The sequence below is a fragment of the Carassius gibelio genome, chromosome B10, assembly GCF_023724105.1.
Source record: "Carassius gibelio isolate Cgi1373 ecotype wild population from Czech Republic chromosome B10, carGib1.2-hapl.c, whole genome shotgun sequence".
Taxonomy (NCBI): domain Eukaryota; kingdom Metazoa; phylum Chordata; class Actinopteri; order Cypriniformes; family Cyprinidae; genus Carassius; species Carassius gibelio.
The window spans coordinates 17,238,420-17,249,924 of NC_068405.1; the positions used below are offsets into that span (position 1 = coordinate 17,238,420).

Sequence of the window (11,505 nt, forward strand, 5' to 3'; positions counted from 1 at the left end):
CTGAGACCACTAGTGGAAATGCTTCTATATTGTATTTTTGTAATAATTTAATAAAACAATTACAAATTGTATTATTAGTATAACAGTTTAATGAAAACATTGTTAAATTTCACAAATGTGGTTATTTGATTAGTGACCTATAGAACATGAGGAACTGTAAATGTTTTATTTCTTTGTTATAATAACATATGTTATATGATTTCATTTATTTTTAGGGAACATTAACAAAGATGAATAAAAGCTATAATGTTGTTCATTGGTAGACACTAATGCACTAACAAATGAGATCTTATTGTTAAGTGTTACTAAAAAATGTATTATAATTGATGTATCTCCTAGATTATAAATTTTCAACATCCTAAAGTAATTACATATGATTTATATAGCACAATTATTTATATAGCACAATTGAAAACCAAACCCAAAATAATAAAAAATAAAATTCCTTCCTCTAAAACATTCAATTTCCAGGTTTATGTTTGATAATTAATCACAGATTAAACAACAGATGTCAATGGTGTCTCAGATTGAACCCCTACAGACAAAATACACAGTTTCCAGCTCAATTTGTCTGACTCTGCAGGCCATCATGCAAGTCAGAAAGACAGAGAAACACAGCAAAGACAAAGACTGTGGATTATAGGAACTGATTGGGCATAAAGAACCTTTTGTTTGGTCGTAGTATTGCACAGTTGCCCTTTACGTCACACATATCCACACCTCCCATATGTAACGCCACTCTCCCTGCTGCCCTTAATCTTTCACGGCTTTTAATCTGTGTCTCAGCCTGTAAAAAGACCCATACAGTTAGAGACGCTCTCCAGCATGCATGTGTCTGCATTCACACAAGCTGCTCAAAATTGGCTTGCCATATTCCAGGAATTAGCATCTGATTGGGCCCTATCTTGCACCCAGCGCAATTGACTTTGTACACCGACGCATGTGTCATTCCTATTTTGCACCCGCGCAAAGCGCGCTTTTCCCTCCACAGAAGCACGTCGCTAAACTAGTGAATGAACTTGCGCTCCCTGGGCGGTTCAGCGCAAAAAAGGAGGCGTGTTCCGGCGCAAACAATCCCTGGTGCTATTTTGCTGTTCCATTAAACAATTGCGCCACTGACCAGAAAAAACCTAGTCTAAAGTCAGTGGCGCGTTGCGCGTTGTTCATTATGCTATTTTAAGGGCGCATGCTTGACCATAATGTATAGCGTGCACAACGCGCATACACTTTGCTCATGTAATCTACACAGATGCAACAGTTATTTTTGCAAATCATAAATTGTTACACTAAAAAAATATTAACACATGAGATGACGGAAATCATTGTGGTGTGCCACGAAGATGTGAAAAAAATAAGCATAAATCTAGCTTACAAATTATTCAGGCTAATTATTCTCCCATCCCCATACAACACACCTTCTCTGTCTTTCACTGCTTTTACAAGAACATCAGTCTCCTCGGCTGTGAACCGCTCCTGGCGTGCGCCTGGTAAATACGCCATAATAATAGCAATCCATAATGGAACTTGCGCACCTGCTTTTAAAGGGAATGTTGGATGACGCTCTGATTGGTTTATTTCACGTTACGCCCAAACCACACCTATGAATAATGAAGCTACTTCAGACCAACCCATTTTAGATTTGCGCCGGGCGCAAGAGCCATTTATCCCGCCGGGAAAATAGCAACAGCGCCGAGACCCGCCCACAAACTTACTTGCGCTTCGCGCTTTGACACTTGCGTTTCAGATCGTTAAAATAGGGCCCATTGTATGGATTACAAACAATGCTTTCACAGTTTTGAGCAGATGACTGTGGGAAACAAAAGCATGGCACACGTTGCACAGGCCATCTAGACATCATATAATAAAGCATCCTTCCTGCTTCCTGGCTAGATTTACTCAGAAATGCATTTCGGTGTTGGAAGCATGCGGCGTGACTGAAATACAAATGCAGGTGTATTACTACTGGCTAGCATGCTTTAATGTATTTGGTAGTTGTTGGCTGTATGCATGTGGCACATCTTTGTCTAACAGACTTTAAACCATGTGAGTCCATTAATGGTTAATAAGAAGGAGGAGAGTGCAGAAAGTAACAGTAGTGGGTCTTTGAAGGGGGGGGGGGGGGGGTATTCTGCAAAGCTCAAACACAAATATGACATCATCTTCTATGGGAGTGTCAATCACTGTCTAATATATACAACTACAAAATTGTTAGATGATAAGTCAGCCTATTTTTATCATCAAAGCTGCACTGTTTTGATGCAAAGGCCACTTCAAACCGTCTTTCAAAACCCTTTACACTTGCCCAAATGAAAAAGAATATATATATATATATATATATATATATATATATATATATATATATATATTACTTTATTTAAACATGCAAACTACAGCTCATCTCATACCGCGTTTGCTTTCCATCTTTATTACATTAGAACTGATGAGATAATAAAAAAATTGGGAATACACACAATGACCTGATTTCCTGTGCAACACTCCCCCTTCTCACACAGATGCAAGGCTCCTCCACAATGCAGTCAAAAGACTCGGAATGACGGAGGCCCCATCGCCATGGTAACCGGGTTTGTGCAGCTGAGCATTGCGCTCGGAGCAGTGGCTGTGGTTATTGGTGAAGGATTGGAACTGGCCCATTAGCTCCACGCCTCCAAACATCGAAGGCCTAATAGGTTTGTACAATGTGGCCGCTGGATTTATCGAGCGAAGGTGTTGTTTTAGCTGACATTGAATATTTATGAAGTGATGTGATGACTGTATGTACTGTATGAACCTCCAGTTCTTTTATCAGGGCAAGATGGTAGGTTGCGCCTGCCGTTGACACTTTTAACAGAAAATCAGTACACTAAACTACATTGCCACTGATTTAAAATATAATAATAATAATAAAAAATAAGGTTTTAATTTTTTTGATTGTGATGATAGTTTAGAGTTGATAGGAAGTGAATAGTAACGGTGCTATAAGTCTGCACACAAGGTTATCAGTAATGCACTTTAATTATTTAAATATTTTTGCAGCAGTAATAACATATAGTAATTGTTACCCTTTTTTTTTTTTTTGAAATTGAAATTTTCCAAAATGAGAAGTGATTTTTATTACTCTTAGCCTCCCTGAGGAAAACATCTGCTACTCTGTATATCGTGTGACAGACTCGGTTCGGGATTTGAACACAAAGGCTTGTGATCTCTCCTCAGTCCCCATTAGTGTCTATGGGCTTGAATTTTGCAGATGTAGGGAAAGAGGACATCAGCTATGATCAATACTCATCCAGGTTCAGAATTCACTTGGAAAATACAGCTGTCAGCAGCAGGCCAGCCGATCAATAACAACATCTAAACACTAGAAGACTGCACATACTATTGAAAACTCATCAGCTAAATTATCTGCCTTTATACTTGCCCATCTGGAACGTTTTACAGTAAGTGAGTAATAAAGCATCTTATACATAAATGCCTCTACTATTCAAAAGTTTGGAGTCGGTAAGATCTTTATGTAACAATGCAAATACTGAAAAGAAGAAGAAGAAAAACAATTTGGTGCTCAATAAACAATTCTTTTTTTTTTTTTAAACAATTGTGCAGATTAATACACTGTGAAAACTGTGATCAATTCATTAATATACAGGGTAGCCAATAATATATGAAAATTAATACATTTTAATCCTTCTATTATCAATTTGGCAGTAGAGTGCATTGCTGATTGGGCAAATGAGGTGCGAGTCTGCCCTCTAGGGGTTATCAAGAGATACAGCAAGCTGATTTCAAGCATTTAGAAACCCAATTAATCTCAAAAAGTTTAATTTAAACATGCAAATCAAATTGTGTTGGAGAAAGATATCAAATGTTACTCGAGTTTATGAATTAAAGGTAAAAGATACTTTAGGGACAACACTGGTCTTATTTTTAATATTTAGCTCATTTAGTTCTTTTAAGAAAAAAATTAAATTCAAATATAAAACAGACCTTGTGAATTTGTTTCTAATAAAAAAAGGATGGCAACACTTTAAGACCATAAAATACCTTATTTTTACAAACTGAGTTCATTGCAGGTGAAAAGACTAATCATGACACTGGAAGTTTCTAAGATGGAAAAGATGAACATGTTTTTTTTTTCTTCTTTTTTTAATCTGAGGAATCAGAGTAAAAACAAATGTCATATACAGCACAAGTACTGAAAGAGCTGTTAGATTGTGTGTGTTCTGCACTCGTATTTTACATTAGCACAGTTCTAGAATCTTCTAGAATCCATTTTGTAAACTCTGCTAGTACCTTAGAACGATTTCTAAACCATTTCTAAATCATATACTTACAATTCTGTAAATATATACTGTACATACATAATATTAATATAGAAATATGGTTATCTAATGCTGTTTTAAGCAGCACTTTTTTACACAATGTTAAATGTCGAGAAAGTTAGGAAACAACCGATTCTTATTCCTTCTTTGTTTTGAAAGGATACACAGTGCTAATTTGTAAAATCGTATCGGTGAAGTCAGTAAACACAGTGTGGCACACAGAGCCATGAATATTCTGCAAAGAGATGCTTTAGATTTGTGAAACAGACAGCAGAGAGTTCACTTACACTAAGTTCTCTGTGACCGGCCTTGCCATCATCTTTTACTAGTTTGACACCAAAAGCAAGAGCTTCTTTAAAAGGCATGTAAAAAAAAGTGAGGGGGGGGGGGGGGCGATTTTATCGAACATTATGCACTATCTTTCTTAGTTAATGTTCACTGCCGGACACAAGGATCATTTTCTACTTAAGTGAAAGGAAGTGCTAAAAAAAGACTGATATTGTGAAACTGCAGTCTCACAAAAGGCAGCTTATCTTGAGATGATTCATCCTGGTTTTTCAGACAGATAAACACCCCTACGGCCCCAACATGACCAGAAATAATCACGACAATAAGAGACACTAACAAGGCAGCATTCATTAACCCGCAATCTCAAATTATGTGCGCAATTACTTCCAGGATATGCATCCCTTATACTGCGCACGTTAATTTATCTGCTTTTCATCCTGATCACACACACTTTATCAGCATTTATAATAAGTACTGGTCTGTGGTCAAAGATTTCTAAGGTTTTAAATACATACTACTAGACATGTAATATGAAGCTGATCTCCAGTGTTGGTAAAAATGAGAACTAAAATAAGATATTGATGCCATCCAAATTGTAGAATTGACAGGCATTAAAGAACATTAAACATTACAATGCCAATGACCAATCAGATTAAACATCCAATGACCTAGGAACACTTTAAAATAAGGTCGTTCTGTAGTAACCCTGAACTAACTAACAATAAACAATCCTTTTACAAACATTAATTAATCTTGATCAACGTCATCTTTTAGATAAAAATAGTAAATTTTTACAATATACACGTTAACATTAATAAACGTTGAATCAGCCAACACAAACTAACAAATAAGTTGAATGATAATTCATTTATAAATAAACATTATCTAAGATTAATTTTTAGTTCTTGAAAGCTTATAATAAAGTGTTATCCGACAACATATAGTCTTGAAAAGCTTGTTAAAGGAGCTTGTTAAAGTATCCTTGTATCAATACAGTCTGACAGACAAAATAAAAATACAATTCAGGTGCATTTTAGTTTAGCTACTGTACATGCCTGTAGGGAAATTCATTTGGTTTGTTAAATCTAAGCAAAAATGCTTATGTAATTTTGGGTTGATATGAAGTTAAGGGTCCCACTGGAGACACTGAAAACACATTGGCAAAAACTCTGAAGTGCTTAGAATTTATCTTACGGAATGGCAACAAAAGTAAAAAGGCTTGTATTGGTAAGAATACTGTCAGAAACACTGTTATGTTATGAAAGAACAAAATCTACAATAACAAAACATTCAATACAGAAGTGAAAAAAGGCTGTAAATAGAATATAGAGAGTGGAATGTGTTTGTTTTGTCTAGATGAACTGCTGAAATGTTTCAAATAAATATACAGTCAATTAATTCCAGGGTGGAGGACAAAAAGTAAACAATCTCAGGAACCGCCAAGAAGAATTCGTAAATATCAAATTGTGGTTTTTGGAATCAGCGTTTTTGCTTTTCATACATTAATCCCTTTTTAAAAGCTACTTAGGAACTTGTTGATCATAAACTGGTGTGTTTAGGAACGTGAAATATCATGTTTACATTGCCATCTATTTTGGGAGCACAAGGCTTCTTTAAATCCATACACACAATCTCTTTGACTCATACACACATGAGAAGATGAGAAGACATGGTTGGGGTTAGTTGTCGTCCTCTTTAGCTTGAGAAAGTGCTTTCTCTGCACTCGCCGAACCCTCGAAGCGCTGAGAGGCGATGGCAGCTTGATGGGACATGCTTTTTCTCACAATGTCTCCCTTCCTCCATAGTGTAATCTCCTAAAAATCCACAAAAAATGTCAATTCATGTATAAAATAGATCATATCCTGAACATTTAATGGTTAAAATATCACTACTAACTTTTTATTTATTCATTTGTTAATTTAGTAAAGTAAAGACCAACCTGTTGTTTGAAGTAACGTCTCTCTTCTTCATCAATGAGTACGAGATTCAGGTAATAACGAACAGAGAATTTCTTATTAACATCCCTCATGGTGGGCGTCATCTCGTACCCAGCCAGAAAAAGACGGATGGGGATGGATTCACCTAAAGCCAAGTAAAGATCGAGTTCAAATTCAGTACAATTCATTTGAGTCAGCTGTGAATATGTTTCAAATGAATCCATCAAAATCTTCATGCTCATAAATGGTCGTGTTAAGAATTGTTTCATACCTCGCACAGGTGCTCCATCCATAATCTCGTATTTTGCAATGGTGTCATTTTCGTGGTACACATTTGTCCCTGTCCCTGTTGTCTCCCGTTTAATAATATCAATCTCCATGTGTTTGATTTTGATTCGCACCAACAGGAAATAGATCTTCCCTACAATCACATCTTTCAGGTGATACCTGCCATTTTTGGGGGGGGGGGGGAAATGCACACAGGATATCAGTGAATGCCAAATTGAAATGTTGAACTATTTTAAAGAGGTCATATGATGTTGCTAAAAATAACATTATTTGGTGTATTTGGTGTAATGCAATGTGTTAATGTGGTTTTAGGTTCAAAAAGCACATTATTTTCACATACTGTACATTACTGTTTCTCCTCCAATTCTGCCTTTCTGAAACACGTTTTTAAGGCCCAATCGGTCCAAAAAGCAAGGTGTGCTTTGATTGGCCAGCTATCCAGTGTTTTGTGATTGGCCAAATACCTCAAGTGTGTGACAGAAATGTTACGCCCCTTAAAATACTGTGCTGCCGTGTTCCGGGGTCGACAAGACAAAAACAATAAAACCCATTACAAACTAGGCATTTGTTGCATCCAGTGGGAACATAATTACTAATTATAATGACTTATACTGTGTTTTTACATGTTGCGTTGCGTATCGCGTGTTAACATGAAACCATGTCTGCATTTGTGATCTGAGAAATGACAAAACTCACATTTGAATCTTCAGTGGCAAATTATTTCAATATGAAGATGTACTTACAGGCTGTAAGTCAGAAGCGCCAGATTGTCCTTGCAAAGTTTGAATTGCCTTTTGTGACACTGACGGATTGTAGGCTACTCTCCCAGGATCAGGAAACAGTCCTCAATAAAATGTGCTGCATTGATGCAGAATCGTTTCGTGAAATGATTCTTAGATTTTCAGAATGCATCACGATTCCTCTGGAATCTATTCTGAGCTTAGATTTTAACAGCAGATGGTGATCTAATCTAGTTTTTATCTGGATACTCAAATGTTCATGAAGAAGAGTGCTAAAGACTGTTTGTGCATTCAGCTGAGTCATGTAATTTCACCTCAGCTTAGAATGCTTTTATGACGCAAGATTAATGTAAACACAGCCCACTGTGAACACCTTTTGTTATTCGCTTCAACCTTTTCAAATTTTATGGATTATTATTTTAGGTTAAGTGTGTGTAAGGATTTGGAAACAAGCAGAGTATGGTTGTTTCTAAAGCATGCAGTGCTATCTGCTGTTTAAAACTAAGCTCAGAATCGATTCAAGAAAAATAATTGCGATGCATTCGGAAAAATCTCAGAATCTATGCGGAATCATTTCTCGATTCGCGATACATCGATTTATTTTCCCAGCCCTACTGCGTACATCTGAATAATTGGGTTGAACTCTTCTGGAACTGATTTCTAGTCATGTCCTCTTTTGGAAGGCCAAGCAAAGTAGTTTCGCTTTCACAATGAAACACAGCGTCTCCACAACATGGCGGCGGCGGTAACACTTGACTTACTTGGACTTGTTGTACTCAAACTCAATGTGTAGACAGTCCTCAATTCCCACCTCCATCTTTATGGAGGAGTTGAGTTCTGGATATGTGCTGAGTGTGTGCACTACAATGTCCATCTCTTTGGAGATGTCATTCAGTCTCCTGCTGATGGTCGCCCGCAGGAAATAGCTGAAGGAAAATTAGAGTTTAGAATAAAACCATCCAAGCAACATCTAAGACTAAGTGTCAGCTAAGTGTACAATCTATTGTGGGAGGTCGTATAAACAATCTTTCCTGAGCTACACAACTAGAACATACCGTAGTTTAACATTCTGGCCTGTGTAGGACTCGTACGGTTTCTCCACGTGTGTGAACTCAAAATCAAAGGTCTGAGATTGAGCCATTTCTCCAGGCCGAGCTAAATCCTTAACCAGAGAGACAAACTCATGATGGTTTCCTCTGTCATAGTACAATTCTAGGAGAAAAAGGGAGAAAAATATTACCATAGATGCTCAATTTTGACATGGCTGCTTAATAAAACATTCAATTTGGTTGGTATATTATGTTTCATTATTTAAAGTAAGAAAAATTATTTAAGGCTTTGTTAGGTTTGCCAAGTATTGAACAACATGACATTATTAAAGGTAAACTATGTCTTTATAATAAATAAATAATACATAAGGTTGAATTACATGCCTCAGGAGGGGAAACTACATTTTCTTTACATACATCAAGTTCTGAGAAATGCCCTTGCTTATAACAAGGATAAACAAGTATCTTTTAAGGAAACTGTTCATTACTGAAAAAAAATTATGACATCAAGAGGTGTGGTTCCTATTATACCGCCTTTTTTTACTGGAGATGGGGAAGTCGATTCATTTTAGAGAATCGGTTCTTTTGAACAATGCATTTAAAAGAACAGGAGAAAATCGACTCAATGATTATTTGACATGTAGCACATTGTGTGTAATGTGATTCAACTAACATGGTGACACTTATTTAGATTCTAAATATCATTTTTATTTACATTAAAAGATACTAAATGTAATTTACCCTTATTTACCCAAAAAGTTTGAGGCTATTTTACGTCCTAGCTGTTTTTTGGTTGATAAACCATCACCAGTACAGGTTTTACACGATGTAAAATGATTTTTATTATTATTATTATTTTTAATCAACCTATCATACGAATATACTTCTTGCTAATTCCGAAATATAAAGATACGCTCAGAGGAGCGAATCCTCAATGATTTTTAGCGAACCGGTTCGTTCGATTCACTGAAAATATCCAACAAGAAAGAACGATTCGTTCACGAATCAAACAACGCCAATGTGTCATATGTCACGAGACCAGTGTTTGCAATTTGACACTTCGTATTAACATGTTATTACTTAAGTCTGCATCACACTTAATAAAACGTGCTTTACAAAACAAATGTGATCGCGACACCTCTACACAAACGAACACAAACGTAAATGTTGAATTGTGTTTAACTTAGCAGTCACATCGCAGCACATACGTTGCGTCATCAAGCATTGCTCGTTCAAACGTTGTACTAACCGATTTGCCCGATAAACTCTATTTTGATCCCTTGATGCTCGAGCCTCTTGCCTGGGTTCTTCAGGGTTACGTTGACTTTCCCAGAGACTGTCTCCCCATCGTAAAACAGAAAATATTTGTCCTTTTTCCCGTCTTCTGTTTTGTGCTCGGCCTTTTTTCTCGTCTCGGCATCATTTAGAACTACGTCAATTTCAGCACTTTGTCCGAAACTGAAGAAGCTCATCCCGAAATCCTTGTGCTGGACTGGAATCCTTTTGTATTCTAACACCTGGTCCTATTCCACATCAATACAATTCCGTCCTGTTCACAAGCGAGCTGCTCTATCTTTTGTATCTCTATCTCATGTACTTATATAATAGGTTGTTCAAAATAAATTGTAGCTAATTCTTCATATGGCTACTGTATTAATACATAAATAAGATTTTTCAGCAATGCACAAACAGACACAAGCTTCAGAAATGAATTTACTACCGGGATAGTCCACGTAAATATTGTTTCAAAATAAAAGTCTTACAGAGACGACTGAAATTTATCAAGAGTCAAATGTACATTAGAGAAATTATATTTAGGGGTTTTATTTGTTTTAATTTTGAATCATTTAATGCACACACAATCTTATTTATCACATACTTATGTAATATTGGATACGGTTTCTGCAGGTCTTAAAATAAAGTTTTTTTTTTTTTTTTTTAATGGAGGCCTGAAAGTCACAAAGTCTTAAATAAAAAAAAAACTTGCATTAAATGTTGAATACACTGAAAAAAACTTAAACAAATTTAATTGAATTTAACAGGAGAGTCAAATGTGCATAGAAGGAACTGTATTTAGGGGTTTTGATTGTTTTATTTTTTTTTTTATTGATGCACACAAACTGTTGTAAAATATTTAATATTTTTTAATTGAATTTATCAAGAGTCAAATTTATATGAGAGGAATTGTATTTAGGGGTTTTAACTGTTTACATTTTTTAATAATTTGATTTACACAAAATGTTAGTAAGTAATATTGGAAGTGGTTTCTGCAGGTTTTAAAAAGTTCACTTCTTTTTAAAGGCCTTAAGTCATTAAGTCTTAAGTTCATAAAACTGGCATTAAATGTTGCATGCACTGAAAAAATAGTAGTATGTTTTATTTTGTTTTTGAATATAAATATCTAAATATCTTTAATTCAAAATGCATTTACTTGAGATTCAAAATTCAAAAAGAAGCCCTGTTTTTGAGAAATAACTTAATGCTTGAAAAAAGAACTCATATGAAAACATGTTTTCCCTTGAATTATGTAGATTTTCAATTAAAAACCATAAACACATAATTTACACACACACGCACATATATATATATATATATATATATATATATATATATATATATATATATATATATATATTAATATATATATAAACCTTAAAAATGTTTTAAAAGTCTTAACTTCATAAAAGCTGCAGAAACCCTTTAGTTAGGGTAGCCCTGTATTTTTTTTTTTTTTTAATGCACCCTGGTCAAGACTGGTTGTCACTGCATGTATGCTAGTTAATGTCTCCCTCTAGTGAGCTAATGATAGCACAGCTCTGCATGAACACCGACTAAACATTCACGCCGTTACCACACGCGCGTTTTGTTGAAAACATAAAGGATTTAGTGC

The 11,505-nt window shown here is 35.5% G+C and overlaps 1 protein-coding gene across 1 annotated transcript; it reads right to left on the bottom strand.

The window, feature by feature from the left end:
• Positions 1-5,449: 5,449 nt before the first annotated feature.
• Positions 5,450-10,358, bottom strand: vps26bl (vacuolar protein sorting 26 homolog B, like). The gene is made up of 6 exons (XM_052567834.1): positions 9,865-10,358; positions 8,622-8,778; positions 8,328-8,492; positions 6,810-6,985; positions 6,541-6,683; positions 5,450-6,415 (listed from the first exon to the last, which is right to left on the bottom strand). The coding sequence occupies exons 1-6, from the start codon at positions 10,085-10,087 to the stop codon at positions 6,281-6,283; spliced, it is 999 nt and encodes a 332-aa protein (XP_052423794.1). The 5' UTR covers positions 10,088-10,358; the 3' UTR covers positions 5,450-6,280.
• Positions 10,359-11,505: the final 1,147 nt, after the last annotated feature.

Bases quoted from the DNA above. Each gene is read 5' to 3' on its own strand.
- vps26bl (XM_052567834.1), bottom strand. From the start codon at position 10,087: ATGAGCTTCTTCAGTTTCGGACAAAGTGCTGAAATTGACGTAGTTCTA. The intron at 6,986-8,327 runs GTAAGTCAAGTG...CAAAAATGGCAG, and splicing joins TTTGAGTACAACAAGTCCAA to GTATCACCTGAAAGATGTGA. The intron at 6,684-6,809 runs GTATGAAACAAT...ACTTGGCTTTAG, and splicing joins GGATGGAGCACCTGTGCGAG to GTGAATCCATCCCCATCCGT.